Source organism: Enhydra lutris, unplaced genomic scaffold (assembly GCF_002288905.1).
Source record: "Enhydra lutris kenyoni isolate GAN:26980312 unplaced genomic scaffold, ASM228890v2 scaffoldscaffold92, whole genome shotgun sequence".
Classification (NCBI taxonomy): domain Eukaryota; kingdom Metazoa; phylum Chordata; class Mammalia; order Carnivora; family Mustelidae; genus Enhydra; species Enhydra lutris.
In genome coordinates this window covers 233,315-252,008 of record NW_019154176.1, presented here as the reverse complement: position 1 = coordinate 252,008, position 18,694 = coordinate 233,315, and the positions used below count along the sequence as shown (strand labels likewise).

Sequence of the window (18,694 nt, the reverse complement as noted above, 5' to 3'; positions counted from 1 at the left end):
GACTATATTCAATTCGTTCTGTGGTTTTGGGTAATTGCCAGAGTTTTGAAATAGGTGGTTTTCATTGTTCTTTGTGTATTTTTGTTGTTTTAAAAGGAGAGCAAGTTCCCCAAGGTCCTTACTCCTCCATCAGGAAGTCAATTCCCAGGACCTTCACTCCTAAGCACAACATGCTACTAAAGCTTACGTTCATCTACATCAGCTGAGCTTTTTCAGGTGTCTTTCATGGGTACTTCAGTTCTTTCTTGCCTACATTCTTCTTCTTCTTCTTCTTCTTCTTTTTTAAGATTTTATTTATTTATTAGAGAGAGAGAGAGAGAGAGAAATAGCAAGAGAGGGCATGAGCAGGTGGAAGGGGCAGAAGGAGATAGAGAAGCAGGCTCTCTGATGAGTAGTCGGTCCAATGCTGGGCTCCATCCCAGGACCCTGAGATCATGACCTGAATCAAAGGCAGATGCTTAACTGTCTGAACCTCTGAGGCTCCCCTTGCTAATTTTCTTTTTAGTCTATACTTCAGTATAGACTTTGGTTGTCCTGAAATGGACTTGCACACTCTCTAGTGTTCTGAAAGGCTCTGCTCATTCTTTACTTTATCCTAATGTAGGATCAAAAGTGAATTTTGTCACTGTGTATCCATAAAACCTTCAGCAACAGTCCTAATCTCTCTATGCATTAGTTACCGATCTGTGATCATAAGAGAACATCTAATTTATGCTGTTGTTAAAATTAAATTGAATAACTTAACAACCAGAGACAAATAACTCAGTTTAGAAATGTGCAAAATAGAGAAGTCAGTTGGGGGAAATCAGAGGGGGAAATGAACCATGAGAGACTGTGGACTCTGAGAAACAAACTGAGAGTTTTGGAGGGGAGGGGTGGGGGGATGGGTGAGCCTGGTGCTGGGTATTAAGGAGGGCACCTATTGCATGGAGCACTGGGTGTGATGCATAAACAATAAATACTGGAACACTGAAAAAGATAAAATAAAATTTAGATTAAAAAAAGAGCGGGGGAGGCAAGATGGCAGAGAAGTAGGAGGCGCTGTTTCAACCAGTCCCCTAAAGTGAGTGGATTATCTACCAAAGAACTCTGATCACCCATGAAATAAGCCTGAGATTAGAATTATACACTTCTGGATCTCTATGGGGGCAGAAGACACCAGTGGACAGGTAAGGCAGAGTGGGAACATCGGACTGATATCAGAAGATAAACGAAAGTGGGAGGGAGCCACTAGAATCGACCCATTGGAAAGTAATACACCCCAATAGGAGAGTGCCCTGTGATTGGGGACCAGAATTAACTTCGAGTCTGGTTGAAAGCACTCAAAAAGAGCAAAAGATCTTAAGGGGAAATTGGTGGAATCCGGCGGTTAGGGACAGGGGCTTAAGCCCATGGACCCAGGATGGCCACTGCTGGTGCTGAGCCAGAGAGAGTGCAGTGAAGAAGTCAGGCATTGGTCCCTGAGCTGCAGGCTCATGTGAGAGTGTCTGGGTGGCTGCGCGTGTGAGAGAGTCTGGTGTGGACACCAGCCAGCGCTCTCTAGAACCACAGCCTTTTGCACTCTGCACACGCACTGCGTGAACAGGGTCTGAGTTGCGCTCCTCACCCTCCCCTGAGAGAGGTCCATGCAGGCACTAGCCAGTGCTCTCTAGGACTGGCAAGAGTCTGAACACTCCCAGCCAGGGCCAGCAGAAAATCTCAGTGTGCTTTCTCTGGTTGGGACCTCTCTGGCTGTCTGGACTTGCCCAGACAGCAGCGGCACAGGTAGCCACTGGAAGCCAGCTCCCTGGACTAGTACTTCTCATGATTTTGGTAACACTGGGGTAGAAGCGGGAGCTCCTGTGACCCCTGACACTGTGACTGGGGAAGTGCTCTGCTGGCAGCAGAGGGGGAGTTTATGTGCTCTGGAGCACCCAGAGGGGAACAGACTGAGACTTCTCTCTGAGACGGAGGTCTGGGTGCAGTTTGCTTTCCTCTAAACCTCCAAAGAACTGCCAAAAGCTGCCAAAGGGAGAAAAAAAAAATGGACAAAATAAGGGCGGTTGTCTGGCTCAGTTGTTGGAGCATGTGATCTTGGGTTGTGAGATTGAGCCTATGGGGAGTAGCAATTAAAGAAATAAAAAACTGGAAAAATGGACAAAACATTTTAATAGACACATTTCTAAAGAAGATGTGTAATTGACCAATTAGCACATGAAAAGATGTTCAACAACCTCAGTCATTAGGAAAACGCAAGTCAAAAACCACAATTAAGATATTAATGTATACCCGTTAGTGGAAATGGTTAAGACAGACAAAGTGCTTGCAAGGATGTGGAAAATTTGGAACACTCACACATTGCTGGTTGGAATGTAAAATGGTGCAACCACTTGGGAACATGGTTTGACAGTTTCTCACAGGTTTAATATACAGCTACCACATGCTAGGCATATACCCAAGACAAATGGAAACATGTTCCCACAAAAACTTGTACATGAATGCTCATAACAGCATTATTCAAAATTGGAAACAACTGGAATGTCCATCAACTGAAGAATGGATGAACAAAATGTGACCTATCCATCCAGCAGAATATGATTAAGCTATGAAAAAGAGTAAGGAATATTACTCATCCATAAAAACATGTTGCACTGTGAATGAACTTTGTGAGCTTGATACTAACTGAAAGAATCCAGTCATGAAAGACCACATACTGCACAATACCACACATGTAAAATGTTCAGAACAGGCAAATCCATCAAGTGAGACAGCAGAGTAATGGTGCTCTGGGTGGGATGGGGAGTGGAGTGTGTGGAGATGAGAAAATGTGACTGCTGATGTGAATGAAGTTTCTCTTTGAGGAATTGAAAATGTCCTAAAGTTAGATGTTGGTGCAGGTTGCACAACTCTGTGAATATTCTAAAGATCACTGAGCTGTATAGTATAAATGGGTGAACTTTATGGTCTGTAAAATACACCTCAATAAAACCATGAAAACTTTCAATACTAAGTTGGTAGGTTTGGCAGTCAATGGAAACCAATTCAAATGAACAGTGCAAGAAAGGATCCTTAAAGCATGTTAGGTTAAGGGGGCGCCTGGGTGGCTCAGTGGGTTAAGCCTCTGCCTTCGGCTCAGGTCATGGTCTCAGGGTCCTGGGATCGAGCCCCACATCGGGCTCTCTGCTCAGCAGAGAGCCTGCTTCCCTTCCTCTCTCTCTCTGCCTGCCTCTCTGCCTACTTGTGATCTCTGTCAAATAACTAAATAAAATCTTTAAAAAAAAAAGCATGTTAGATTCATAGGACTCTCAAAATCTGCTAACACATTTGTGGTCTTCTTTGCTTCAACACTGCTTATCTCAGTAACATCATTCAATGTCAGTATCTTAGATGAAAATATAGTTTCCTTAGGAAATCTTCCTTAATGATCCTAATCCCTCAGACTCCAAACTAAGCATGACATCCAATGATACATTCTCACAGTCTCATACTTTTGTTTTATTGTTACAGTATGTCTAATTGTGTGTCTCATGCTCCATGTGAGATTTGTGGGTTTTACGACCATGTTTACTTTCTTTACCACTGTATCTTCAGAGTCAATGACAGAACCTGTCATGAAAGAGTCACTCAATATTTGTTAATGAATGAATGAATGAATGAATGAATTTATATAGTAGTTCTATATTCCTAAGGACTAATGCATTTTTTTTTTTTTTTACTCTCTCTCTTGCTCAGCTGCTGGCTCCACACAGGAAAGAGATTTATATGGAGCTTCCTTGGACCAGTTTGTGCCATCTTCTCTGTGAGTGATGACATCACAGCATCCTTAATGCTTAACCGGGGGGTCATTAGAAAAGCAGAACAGGACTGGAAGAGATTATGCTGAGTGAAATAAGTCAAGCAGAGAGAGTCAATTATCATATGGTTTCACTTATTTGTGGAACATAACAAATAGCATGGAGGACACAGGGAGTTAGGAGAAGGGAGTTGGGGGAGGTGAACCATGAGAGACTATGGACTCTGAAAAACAATCTGAAGGGTTTGAAGTGGGGGGGGGGGGGGGGGTGGGGGAACCAGGTGGTGGGTATTAGAGAGGGCATGGATTGCATGGAGCACTGGGTGTGGTGCCAAAACAATGAATACTGTCACGCTGAAAAGAAATAAAAAAATAAAAAAACTCCTAATTTAAAAAAAATGTAAAAAAAAAAAAAGAAAAGCAGAATTTTAAGAGGGGTGACAGGAGCAGGCAGGTACCTGATTGTCACAGCATTGTTTGGTTTTCTAAGACTGCTCCTAAAACTACAACCTCTAACACTGTTGCTTGATATGGAAATGACTTAAATGTGGAATTGATGTTGCACAGGCTAAGATACAGGTCACAGACTGAAATTTTATTCAATAAAGCTTCTGTGGTTTTCTGAAGGTCAATTTAGTTTTCTTTCTGATGACCCTCTGGATTTTGAAAAGCAAATTGTCATCCCTCAACAGTGATGTATCCACCCTCCAGTACACAAGGTAAGATCGAGAAGAGAGTGACAACCCCACAAACATGTGTGGTCCTAAGGACAAAGCTGTGTGCCTCAGCAGCCCCTGACACTTCTTTGCGGGGTCTGCTGAAGGGACCTAGAGTAGAGAGATGCAGTTGTCCTTTTATGGCAGCTGGCTCAGATTCAGTGGTGTGCTGCTGAAAACCTGGCCAAAATGTTCTATTCTTTTTTTTTTTCCGGAGAGAGAGCATGAGAGTGTGGGGGAGGGGAGGGCTGAGGGAGAGGGAGAGGGAGATTTTTTAGCAGGTTGTATGCTCAATGTGGAGCCTGACATGGGGCTCGATCCCACAACCCTGAGATTATGACCTGAGCTGAAATCAAGGGATGGACTCTTAATGGACTGAGGCACCCAATACCCCTGTTCTATTTTTAACCCCAATTTTTAATTCCCTCAGCAACAGGAAGAATTGGCATTGGTTAATAAACATTCTTTGGACTTTTGCCAGCAAAATTCTTATGGCAAATGTGCAGGGAACATTTATGTTCCAATGAAGCACTTAGAAAAACCTGTGACTGCTTTCACAACCCAGCCTAGACTTCCACACCCTACTCTTGGTTGGGGCTCCTTCTGATCCCTCTTCCATTCCTCTCTATGGGGAAAATCAAATAGTCAATGCCAAATCTTCTGAGAGGCTTCGGCAGTCCTTTGCTCCAGCAACCTTTGTGGAAATTTTTGCTTTTTCTTCCATATTCTTATTATTATCCTTTCAAAATGAAAATAGAAATCTTCCTTGGCTTATTTATTTATTTATTTATAATTATGTTAATCACCATATAGTTGATGAACTATAGTTTTTTTATTTTTAATTATAGTTTTTTTTGCCTTTTTTATTATTTTATTTTTCCAGTGTTCCCAGATTCATTGTTTTTAAAAGAAATTTTTATTTATTCTTTTTAAAAAATTTTTATTTATTCTTTTAATTTCTTTCCAGTGTTCCAGAATTCATTGTTTATACACCACACCCAGTGCTTCATTCAACATTAGTTTTTGATATTTCCACGATTCATCATTTGTGTATAACATCAAGTACTCCATGTAATCCATGCCCTCCTTAATACCCATCATTAGCCATCAGGGAAATTCAAATTAAAAGCACTTTGAGATACCACCTTACACCAGTTAGAATGGCAAAAATTGTCAAGTCTAATTGAATTTAAATTAAAAACAAGGATGGTTTATAAAAAAACTTACATAAAATAGAAATATTGTTTTTGATAATTTTTGTAATTTTAAATTTTTTATTATGTTCAGTTAGTGACTGTATAGTACACCATTTGTTTTTGATGTGTTCAGTGATTCACTAGTCGCCTATAACACCCAGTTGCCTCTGTTATTTTTTAGTGCCCAGGTCCCAGCACAGAGCCTGATGAAAAATAACTCCTCAATAACGTTGAATGAATGAAATTCAGGATCTCCATGGAGCATTATAAAAGTTTTGAAACTTACATTATGAAGTATCTCTATCCTCCTCATTCCAAATCAAAACTCCACCCTGGTGCCTTGTGGCATTTTTTCTCTAGTGGATTACAGATTGTAAAGATCAAAGCTGATCACCAGTTAGTCTGAGAACTGAGCACCAGCAGGGGAAGAAAGGAGAATCCATGGGTAAAGATGAGAGTGGTTGTCATTTTATTGCCCTGGGTGCATCTTGACTTCCTTTTTCATCCTACCCAGAATGCTGACATTTAAAACCACAGCTCAACTCATCATCTTGGGCTGCACATGGTGCCTGGGCATTCTGCAGGTGGGTCCAGCTGCCCATGTCATGGCTTACCTCTTCACCATCATCAACAGCCTGCAGGGCTTCTTCATCTTCTTGGTGTATTGCCTCCTCAGCCAGCAGGTACCATTGCGCATTCCCACCCAAGATTCCTCCCATCCTTACTCTCCTCAGGGAGCTGACCCAAGCGTGCTTTGCCTCTGCAGGTCCGGGAACAATACAAGAAATGGTTCAAAGGGATCAGGAATAGAAGAACTGAGTCTGAGAAATACACACTGTCCAGCAAGGCCATGTCTGATTCTTCCAGACGCAGCATGGTAAGGTCAAGCATTGCTCCTAGAGCACTTCACTAAGTGATCTGCTTGAGTATATGCTTGTCACACTGAACAACTTTAGTGTGTAGAAGATGATGCCCTAGGGTGGCTCACACTTGGTTTGCTTTTTACTCTTTATCTATTAATTTAATGTTAGTAATTTAGCTGTTAATTATTAACTTTTGGACTGCTCTATGAAGACAGTGCTTTCACTTGATCTTTGGATCCCATCATTTGTGTCTTCTCAATTATCTTTAATTATTAGCAATGGCCTTTTTTTAAAGGTTTGTTTAAGAATATATTTTGCGGGTGCCTGGGTGGCTCAGTGTGTTAAAGCCTCTGCCTTCGGCTCAGATCATGATCCCAGGGTCCTGGGATCAAGCCCCACTTTGGGCTCTGCTCGCCAGGGAGCCTGCTTCCTCCTCCTCTCTCTGCCTGCCTCTCTGCCTACTTGTGATCTCTCTGTCAAATAAATAAATAAAATATTAAAAAAATATATTTTCCTCCTTAGGGAACTGTGTTCATCTTACCTCTTACACATCAACACTCTCACGAAACACCTGCTATTTGGCAGGCATGGCTACTAAGTAAATAAGAATCAGTGATCTGAAGTGGCAATGCACATTCAACTCAGGCCACAGTATCCTATCCTTTTCTGGTATACCCATCTATCTCTCATAGTCACTGAGAGCAAGTCTCAGAAAGGCAATCATGGGGGTGGTTGATGTACATATTTAGAAATTAAACAGAAGTGTTGGCCAGCATTTTGGACTTTGTTATAAGAATGCCTGATATTTCCAGTATCCTCCAGCCACTGGGAAACCAGGAAGAAAAAGCAGTAATGACATGGGAAAATTTGTGGGGATGGAACCACACTTACTGGCTCAAATTGAACCGAGTTCTCTACCTGTGGTTTCTCACCTCTTCCATTTTCTGTTAAAGACTCCCCTGAGTCTCCCTTCCCATCTAAAGGAGCCTACTCTGCTGCCAGAAAGTCCTCCTGCATGACTTTGTTCACCCAAACTCCATTAGATTCAGTGGTTCTGCCACTGAATCTTCTGTGTTCTCCCCCTTTCTCAACAAATGTTCTCCTCACCTGTTTCACAGAGAAAATCAGAGTCTTTATGATGACACTTTGTGAACTGTATGCCATTGGCCATACCAACCAAATATCAGCATGCATCCTGTCCACATTCCTAGATCATTACTGCAGGTTTTTATGTTCCTCTAGGAAGAGTGCTTCCACCTGCTCTTTGGATCCCATCCTTCATACCTTATCACGTATCTTTAAGTTATTGTTCACATATTTTCCTCCTGTCTCTCCCCTTCCCTCTGGCACCATCTCAATAGTATTCCTCCCATAGTCGTGGAAACATGTTTAGTTTTCTTCTATCTTAAAAACATATACTACTTGCCTCCCCTTTAGCTACCAGCCAAGAATTGATTTTTCTGTCTCCATTTCCTTGCCTAAAACTTACTCCCTCTTCCCCTAAACCTTGCAAATATGGTTTCTTCCCCCATTATGCCACCCAAACAAACATCTCTTAGATCTACAGTGATCTCCATGTCCCTAAAAGTTTTCTCAGCAACGTCTGACATCCTTTCTCACAAAACACTTCATCCTTATGCCGTGTAGGTTCTACTCACACACCCTTCCACGTCATTCTTCCATTCTCTCTAACTTTGCTCTCTTTGTTTCCTTTATAGTTCCATTGAATGGATCAGCTCCAGAACAACTTCAGTCATCATTAAATTCTTTCCTCCTAGACAATAGCATCTATTTTTTAGATTAGTTACCACTAAACACAAATGACAGCCATGTATATTTCTCTAGCTCTGATCTCTGAGATCTAGAGTATTTCCAGGTTCTTATTTCTTATGTCTTGAAGACACCTGAGCCTCCCAGTAGAAGACTTGCAATCTCTAACACAATTTAATTATTTCTCATGACGTCTTTCTCTCTCTTGATGGTACTCCATCATCCTGTGACACTAATCAGATCACAAAAGTTACTCTCAACAATGATTTTATTTCCTACCACAGCCTATTCATTATCCATTCCTTGCCATTTTTATCTTCTCTATGTGTCTTCAGTCTGTCCTGCTGACTCAGTCTTCCTAACCCCTCGTTAGAAGGCTGCCATCTTTATTTGGCTGAGCAACTGCTGTATCCTAAACGACCACCCCTTTCTACTCTTGTCAGCTTCTCATGCATACTTTACACACAATTCAGAGGGACCTTTTCAAAACACAAATAAGGGGCGCCTGGGTGGCTCGGCGGGTTGAGCCGCTGCCTTCGGCTCAGGTCATGATCTCAGGGTCCTGGGATCGAGCCCCGCATCGGGCTCTCTGCTCAGCAGAGAACCTGCTTCCTCCTCTCTTTCTGCCTGCCTCTCTGACTGCTTGTGATCTCTCTCTGTCAAATAAATAAATAAAATCTTAAAAAAAAACACAAATAAAATAAAGTCACTCCTTTTTAAAAAAATTATGTTCAGTTAGCCACTCTATAGTACATCATTAGTTTTTGATATAGTGTTCAATGATTCATTAGTTGTATATAACACCCAGTGCTCATCACAATACATGCCTTCCTTAATACCTGTCACCCTGCATGCTCAGAGTGGAGTCTGCTTGAGTTTCTCTCTCCTCTCCCTCTTCCCCCTTACTGCACTCTCTTTCTAAAACAAATAGTTTATCTTTGCTGCTATGAACATTAGGGTTCATGTGCCCCTTCTTTTCACTACATCTGTATTTTTGAGGCAAATACCTAGTATTGCAATTGTTAGCTTGTACAGTAGCTCTATTTTTAATGTCTTGAGGAACCTCCATACTGTTTCTCAGAGTTATATGCAACTAATGAATTGTTGAATACTATATCAAAAACTAATGATATACCATTTGCTGGCTGATTAAACATAATAAAAAATAAATAAGTAAACCTTTTTAAAAAAGCATAAACATTTATCTTACAGATCTAGAAGTTCGGAGTTTTAAATGGGTCTTATGTGAGTAAAATCAAGGTGTCAGGAGAGTTGAGTTCTTTCTGGAGACTCTAGGAGAGTTTTTAATTTCTCACCTTTTCCAGCTCCTATAGTCTGCCTGCTTTCCTTAAATCATATCCCCTTGCTCACTGCAGTATCTTTAAATCTCTCTTGCTCTCATTCTCTCTCCCCTGCTTTTGTCAGTTGTATCTCCTTTCCTGACTTTGACTCTCTTGCCACCCTCTTTCCCTTAAAAAGACCTTAGTCATTGTACTGCCTCACTTCCCATCTAAGATACTTAACTTAATTTTATCTCAAAGTCCATTTTTTTTTCCATGCAGAGTGACATGTTCACAGGATCCAGAGATGAAAATGTGGGCATCTTTGGGAGAATCATTACTCTGTCTACTATACATAGTTTTGGTTTGCCTATTGTAGAACTACTAACATCTGCCTGGTATTATTGTGTTTGAGTAAATATCAACCCCTCTCTCCTGAGATGATCTTCACAGTGGAGAAAGAGAATTTCTGTGAGAAAAATAGCATCAGATAGCCAAGGAAGGTGTCTAAAATGCAAGTCATCTGATCAGCTGTTTCTACTGTCGATGAGCAAATGACCAAGCAAGTCCATTCCTTAGTGTAGTTGTATTTTCTCCTGTCTTGTAAAATTTGGTTCCTCTGGTGTTTAAAGATATAGGAGTATCTCTTACTCATCCTGGCATGTCTTCTCTGGCTTCCTGAAGACTTGTTCAAGAAAAACACAATAGTTCCTCTTACATTCAGTTCTGAGTAATTTCACATAGCATCATTTTTATAAACTTATTGTGTAGAGATAAGCATGTGAAGTTGTCTAACTCAAACACCAGAAATCACACTAAGCTTTCTATAGACCCAGGAACAAATAACTCATATTGAGAATGGAAAGGATAAGGGGGGAAAAAAGGAGAATTAGTTTTTTTCCTTTACATTTTAGGTAATGACAACATGTAACATTTCTAATCTTGTGTTAATTTCCCACCTACCCTCTTTCATTTCTCTACACATAAAGCAGCATTTCACAAACCTTGAAGCAGAGGGATCAGGGCATACATCTTGAAAGAGACAGATCATTTTTTTTCTTTAGCACATTTCATTGTTCTTATCTTCTGTAACTTGGGGGTTAAGATTTGTAGGGAGACAGAACTTCTGGGGAAGATCAGGGTCTCACCAAATGTGATATAGTATGACCTTTTGATCTTCCTCTGACATATTCACTTGGCAAGGAAATTTTTTGATTGAAGGCTTCATTAAATTTCTTATTTATTTTTTCAGAGGAAACTTTAAAAAATTTATTTATTTAGAGGGAGAGAGTGAACATGAGTGGGAGGGGCAGAGGGAGAGGGAGAGAGAATCTCAAGCAGACTCTGCAATTAGCATGAAGCCCAACGTTGGGCTCATTTGTACAAACCTCCTTGTGACCTGAGCTGAAACCAAGGGTCAGACCTGTAACTGACTGAATCACCCAGATGTCCCAAAGGAATCTTTAGAATTATCTTTGTGTAGTCTTTTATAACATTTCTAAATATTATTTTTTCTAGGTTAATTAAAAAATGTCTTGAGTTATATCCACTTATCCCATGGAAAATTGCAACTGTTATTCTCTGAGCCACTGAGAGGATAAACAAGGCTTTGTTGTCTGTGTTTCAAGAAATTCACCATGTCAACAATGTGAAAGAAGTCAACAATGTTTGAGATCAAGATCTGCATAATCTGGAATTTTTCTGTGTCCTTCTTTGTGATCAGAAAACTTTCAACATATAAAGGGCCATATGTGGCCCAATTTCCTGGTCACTTTGGGTTACATCCTTTTCTGAAACCTCTCCTTCCTACAAAGACTTTTCCAGATACTGAACATCTAAGTGCTGGAATACTTATCTCAGCATGTTTTCCTACCAAAAACATCCATAGGAATGGAAAATTTCATACCATAGTATAGATTTTGAAATTTCTTGTTTTGTGTTTAATTAATCACTCATTCAAAGATATTGATTTCTCGCTTGGTCTAAGGCAGAGACCAAAAGAGACTCAGGTTTTGCCTTCATGGATATTTCAGGGGGGAAATAAAGTGATTTTTGCAGCTAGAGTTGACTCCCAGGTGGAAAGATTCCTATAAATCAGAATTCTATTACTGGACAATTGAAGTATAATCCGTTTCACAGACACCATCTAGTTTCATCCTTACATGATGATACAGATAGTTTGAAAACTCAGATCATGATATGTATGTTTTAGTCTTTGTGGGCCAGTGTATTAGTCAGGGTTGTCCAGAGAAATAGAACCAACAGGACATACACACACACACACACACACACACACAACTTTTATGAAGTGATTTACAATGAGGTATGGACTCACATGATAATGGAGCTAACTCCCACAGTCTGCTGTCTGCAAGCTGGAGACACAGAAAGATGTTGGTGTAGTATGAAGTTCTGGGAGGACAAAAGCTGATGGTGTAGTTCCATTCTGGGTCTGAAGGCCTTAAAACCAGGTATGATGATTATCAAAGATGGATGTTTCAGTGAAACCATTAGGCTGAATTAACTCCACCTTCTTGCACTTTTTTATTTTATTCAGGCCCTCAAGGGAATGGATGATACCCATCCACATTGGAGAGGGCCTTCTGTTTTACCCAGTACAATTCAAATTCTTATCCCTTCTGGAAACACCCTCACAGATTCACCCAGAATTCATTTTTAACCAGCGTATCTTGCATCCTGTGGCCCTATCAAGTTGACACACAAAATTGACCACCATTGATAGACTCTAGAGCAACAATTTAACTCTGCCATTGTAGCATGAAATTCTATGTAATGAACGATCATGACTGTGTTTTAGAAAAATTAATTAATTAAAAAAATTAACATATAGTGTATTATTTGCCCCAGGGGCATAGGTATGTGAGTCATCAAGCTTACATATTTCACAGCACTCACTATAACACTACCCTCCTCAATGTCCATAACCCAGCCACCGTATTTCTCCCCACCACCACCCAGCAGCCCTCGGTTTGTTTTGTGAGATTAAGAGTCTCTTATGGTTTGTCTCCCTCCTGAACCCATCTTGTTTCATTTTTTCCTCTCCCTATCCCCATGACCCCCTGCTCTGCCTCTCAAATTCCTCATATCAGAGAGATCACATGATAATTGTCTTTCTCTGATTGACTTATTTAGCTCAGCATAATGCCCCCTAGTTCCATGCATGTCATTGCAAATGGTAAGATTTCATTTCTTTCGATGGCTGCATAGCATTCCATCACTATATCCACCACATCTTCTTTATCCATTCATCTGTTGATGGAAATGTAGGTTCTTCCCATAGTTTGGCTATTGTGGACATTGCTGCTCTATTTGGGTGCATTTGCCCCTTCAGATCACTACAATTGTATTTTTAGGATAAATACCTAATAGTGTGATTGCTGGGTTATAAAGTAGCTCTGTTTTCAACTTTTTTAGGAGCCTCCATACTGTTTTCCAGAGTGGCTGCATCAGCTTGCATTCCCACCAATGGTGTGGGAGCATTCCCCATTCTCCACATCCTCCCCAACATCTGTCATTTCCTGACTTGTTCATTTTAGCCATTCTTACTGGTGTGAGGTGGTATCTCATTGTGGGTTTGATTTGTATTTCCCTGATGCCAACTGATATTGAGCATTTTTTCATGTGTCTGTTCGCCACCTGGATGTCTTCTTTGCAGAAATGTCTGTTCATCCTCTTACACTGTTGGTGGGAATGCAAATTGGTGCAGCCACTTTGGAAAGCAGTGTGGAGATTCCTTAAGAAATTAAAAATAGAGCTTCCCTATGACCCTGCAATTGCACTACTGGGTATTTACCCCAAAGATACAGATGCAGTGAAAAGAAGGGCCATCTGTACCCCAATGTTTATAGCAACAATGGCCACGGTCGCCAAACTGTGGAAAGAACCAAGATGCCCTTCAACGGATGAATGGATAAGGAAGATGTGGTCCATATACACTATGGCATATTATGCCTCCATCAGAAAGGATGAATACCCAACTTTTGTAGCAACATGGACGGGACTGGAAGAGATTATGCTGAATGAAATAAGTCAAGCAGAGAGAGTCAATCACCATATGGTTTTGCTTATTTGTGGAGCATAAGAAATAACATAGAGGACATAGGGAGATGGAGAGGAGAAGGGAGTTGAGGGAAATTGGAAGGGGAGGTGAACAATGAGAGACTATGGACTCTGAAAAACAATCTGAAGGGTTTGAAGAGGTAGGGGGGTGGGAGGTTCGGGGAACCAGGTGGTGGGTATTAGAGAGGGCACGAATTGCATGGAGCACTAGGTGTGGTACATCTTCCTTATCCATTCGTCCATTGAAGGGCATCTTGGTTCTTTCCACAGTTTGGCGACCGTGGCCATTGCTGCTATAAACATTGGGGTACAGATGGCCCTTCTTTTCACTCCATCTGTATCTTTGGGGTAAATACCCAGTAGTACAATTGCAGGGTCATAGGGAAGTTCTATTTTTAATTTCTTGAGGAATCTCCACACTGTTCTCCAAAGAGGCCGCACCAACTTGCATTCCCACCAACAGTGCAAGAGAGTTCCCCTTTCTCCACATCCTCTCCAACACATGTTGTTTCCTGTCTTGCTAATTTTAGCCATTCTAACTGGTGTAAGGTGATATCTCAATGTGGTTTTAATTTGAATCTCCCTGATGGCTAGTGATGATGAACATTTTTTCATGTGTCTGATAGCCATCTGTATGTCTTCATTGGAGAAGTGTCTGTTCATATTTTCTGCCCATTTTTTGATATGATTGTCTGTTTTGTGTGTGTTGAGTTTGAGGAGTTCTTTATAGATCCTGGATATCAATCTTTTGTCTGTACTGTCATTTGCAAATATCTTCTCCCATTCCGTGGGTTGCCTCTTTGTTTTCTTGACTGTTTCCTTTGCTGTGCAGAAGCTTTTGATCTTGATGAAGTCCCAGAAGTTCATCTTCGCTTTTGTTTCCTTTGCCTTTGGAGACATATCTTGAAAGAAGTTGCTGTGGCTGATATTGAAGAGGTTACTGCCTATGTTCTCCTTTAGGATTCTGATGGATTCCTGTCTCACATTGAGGTCTTTTATCCATTTAGAGTTTATCTTTGTGTATGGTGTAAGAGAATGGTCGAGTTTCATTCTTCTACATATAGCTGCCCAGTTTTCCCAGCACCATTTATTGAAGAGACTGTCTTTTGTCCACTGTATATTTTTTCCTGTTTTGTCGAAGATTAACTGACCATAGAGTTGAGGGTCCATATCTGGGCTCTCTACTCTGTTCCACCGGTGTATGTGTCTGTTTTTATGCCAGTACCATGCTGTCTTGGGGATCACAGCTTTGTAGTAAAGCTTGAAATCAGGTAATGTGATGCCGCCAGTTTTATTTTTGTTGTTTAACATTTCCTTAGCGATCCGGGGTCTCTTCTGGTTCCATACAAATTTTTGGATTATTTGCTCCAGCTCTTTGAAGAATACCAGTGGAATTTTGATTGGAATGGCATTAAAAGTATGGATTGCTCTAGGCAGTATAGACATTTTAACAATGTTTATTCTTCCAATCCAAGAGCATGGAATAGTCTTCCATGGCTTAAGCTTTATTTGCTGTTCTTTCTGTGGTTCAAGGAGTCCTTCTGACTCCATATCTTTCAGTGCCCCTTTCTGTTGTTATCCAGATTCATATTTCCATCTGGGGAGATCTTTAGCAATCCTATGATATGTTGTAAAGGTACAGAGGCTTGAGGATGGTGGAGGGGCCCGTCCAAGATTGTGTGGGCATCTGGAGTCCTCAGTCCTGGGAGCAGCAAAGAAGCCATTTTTCAAGGAAATACAGGAGAGGAAGAGTGAACAGAGCAGTGCTGGAATTGTTTCTGGGGCATGCAGAGGGAGAAGTTCTGTCTTTATAACTAGAGGACTTGAGGATCTCTCTCTCTTTCCCTCCATCCTTCCTCTCTTTCTCTCTCTCTTACTTACTCTTTCTCTCTCTCTCTCCCCTCCACCCTTCTGTCCACATCCAGAGGAAAGTCATAAGAGGACACAGGTAGCAGGCAGCCAACTATAAGCCAAGTGAGATCTCTCAGCTGAAACCAACCCTGCAAGCACCTTGACCTGGGAATCCAGTCTCCAGGAACAATTTGAGAAGGCAATTTTCATGGTTTAAGCCAACTCATTAATACTATATTATTATGGTAGCACTTGCTGATTAATATATATGGAAATGGAGAAAATGAAGAAAATGTAAAAAATGTAAAGAAAAATCATAATTCTACCACAGAGACTAGTGAAATATTTGGAGGTATGTTTAAATATAATGTTAAATATAAATGAAATATTTGGAGGTATGTTATCTTTTAAAACATATCAGGAATATTTTCTCATCAATGAACATGAATCTCAGACTGTGTTGAGTATTGCTGAAAAGTAAAAACAACTTGGTTCTAGAATTGCCAGGGTTTAGGGATGTTGGCGTTGCATGAGGGAGAACTTTGTGGTGATGGGATCTTTATCTATTTTATTGCAGTGACAGTTACAGGAATCTACACAGTGATAAGATGTCAAAGAGCTATACATGCACATTGTGTTGATGTCAGTTTCTTGGTTTACATATTTGACTATTGTTACATAAAAATACGTATATACATGAAATGCATCTTTTGCAGGAAGCCAGGGGAAGGGTTTCTAGGAATTGTTTTTGAAACTTCCTGTCAATCTATGTTTATTTTAAAATAAAATCTTAAAAGAGGAAGTCTGTGAATAGATAATCATTAGATAAAAAACGATCTGTTCACTCTGAACCACAGACCTCACAGGGGCCAAAACACCACTGAAATTGTTCTTCATGTTTGGAGGTCTTCCTACATAAAAAAGAAAGAAAAAACAGCAAGGAGGCTTTCAGGAGGAATACTAGTAATGCTAAGGAAATACTTAAAAAGAGAAGTGTGAGTTTCTGAGATGTTCATGATGGGGAAAACAGGGGAAAGAAACATCCAGACCAGCAGGTTACTACACAGCTCATCTAAGTTCATCCAACGATGAAGTATATTTTAAGTCAGACTTAAAGCACAAAGTCTTTTAGTACACCCAGACCAAGACCAGATGGCATTCTCCATGGCTGGGCTCACTGGTGTCTGCACTATGAGGAACAGGCATCTATGGTTGCTTCCAGGTAGGCAGAATTATAACAATGGTGATAGGGCAACTAAAGCTTCCTGGGAACTCTATCCCTTTTGAGAATTGCTCTGTTCTTTGCTTTATTTCTGATTTTTTGCTCTATTTCTGGTTTTCCCACTGTCTCTGCAAGGGAGAGAAGGAAGAGATTTTAAGAATGGTATTAACTCAGTTCTATCAAGTTCTCAAAGAAAAAGTAGGCGGAACTTATTTCTAGGGCAACTGTGGGGACTTGTCAGGGCTTTCTAATTTTTTGGCCTATATGTGACCTAGTTCTCCAGAGAAACTGAACCAAGTTTGGTATATGTACATATATGTATAGAGATTATATATGTATCTCTGTGTGTGTGTGTGTGTGTGTGTGTGTGTGTGTGTGTGTGTCTATTATGTATGTGTGTACAGACAGATAAGAAAAATGTGTTAGTTTAAGAAATTGGTTTAGGAGATTGTTGAAGTTCGGAAGTCCAAAATCTGTAGGGCATTCTGGAACCCCAGGGATGTTTCCAGGGACATTGATGTTGATCTCAAGTCTGACGTCAGTCTGGAAGCAGAATTCTCTTTCTTAGAGGAGGTCAGTCTTTTTTCCTCCTGAGGTCTTCAACTGATTAGATGAGGCCCATCCAGAATATCTGCTTGACTCAGAATCTATTGATTTCACTGTTAATCTCATTTAAAGAACCACCTTCACAGCAGCATCATGCCTCCCATGAGTGGAATGACAGACTTTAACAGGTGATCAGATGGTTGCCTGTAGGACAGATTCCTTCACACCTGCAGTGGTTTCCATACCATGAAGCCTGTATGGTGATCCATCACTCATGACCAGACTGTGAGATAAAGGGAAAGGCTGTGCGCTTGGTGCACCATTGGACAGCCAGGATGTCACTTTGAAGGAACTACAGAAGCCATGGATGTTGCACCTGGAGAGGCCACTTAACCAGGAGATGGTGGCTTGAACTGCCAATGCCATTGTTCACACCCCTCACCTGTCATTAGCTTCTCCTCTCATGATTCCAACGCTCCCTGCCTGGCCAATACCACCATGAGCTTGGACTCAGATCTGGGGCTGGCTGACTCCCAAACCCATGTTCTTCTTGTGTGCTCCAAAACATGTGGGTTCAACAGGAGGGAGTGATCCTGGAAAGAATTCCTCCAGGCAGATTTCGCCATTGCCAGAGAGCAAAGACTTGGCTATGGGCATAGCACACCAATATGTAGACCTTGTGCTTCAAGACTACCCCCTCTGGGTCACCTGTGTGGCTCAGTTGGTTAAGCGTCTGCCTTTGGTATGGTCATGATCCCTGGGTCCTGGGATCCAGTCCCCAGTCAGGGTCCTTGCTCAGTGAGGAGTCTGCTTCTCCTTTTCTCTCTGCCTCTTCCCCTCACCCACCTTGTGCTCTTTCTTCTCTGTCTCAAATAAATACATATTTCTTCAAAAAATATTTACCCCTCCATAAGGAGAAGCTGGAATTTCTAAGTTATGCCCCTGACATCACCTGTGTATATTCTGTCCCCTTACCTGTAGCACTGAAGCTCCATGTTGGTATCTGTTAGTGACTGACTCAGGGAGTTTGGGGAGAGGGAGGGAAGAGGACTGGTCTTCAAATCTTCATAAATTACTAGAGCTTTGGGAGAGCCATGGGCTGCAGCATCAGAGCCACCTTCCAGGATGCAATGGCCATGAGGACAAGGGTTGAAACTGGAGCTCCATCTCATCTCTTTGTCATCTCTCTGTTTTTTTTCTGCCCCAGGACTCTTGATGCTGCTGCTGTTACCATTGGGAGCTGCAGCCCAGAAGACTAGTGGTGACTCTGCCCAGCCAACCCCACTGGTGACACAAGCTGGGGAGTGCATGCTGGAGCCTGGGTTCTTCCACCAACAAGGGTGGAAAGGGAAGTATATTCTTCAAGTGAGGTTCTGGTCTTCAGGTGATTAAAAAAAA

The 18,694-nt window shown here is 41.2% G+C and overlaps 1 protein-coding gene across 1 annotated transcript in view; it reads left to right on the top strand.

The window, feature by feature from the left end:
* LOC111162536 (adhesion G protein-coupled receptor E2) overlaps window positions 1–11,506 on the top strand; it is a 42,225-nt gene extending 30,719 nt beyond the window's left edge. Inside the window, 5 exon segments of the mRNA XM_022527025.1 lie at window positions 3,712–3,778; window positions 4,400–4,491; window positions 6,199–6,367; window positions 6,451–6,561; window positions 11,116–11,506. Of these exon segments, the coding sequence (XP_022382733.1) occupies window positions 3,712–3,778; window positions 4,400–4,491; window positions 6,199–6,367; window positions 6,451–6,561; window positions 11,116–11,124 (448 nt within the window). The 3' untranslated portion in view covers window positions 11,125–11,506.
* The last annotated feature ends 7,188 nt before the right edge of the window (window positions 11,507–18,694 follow it).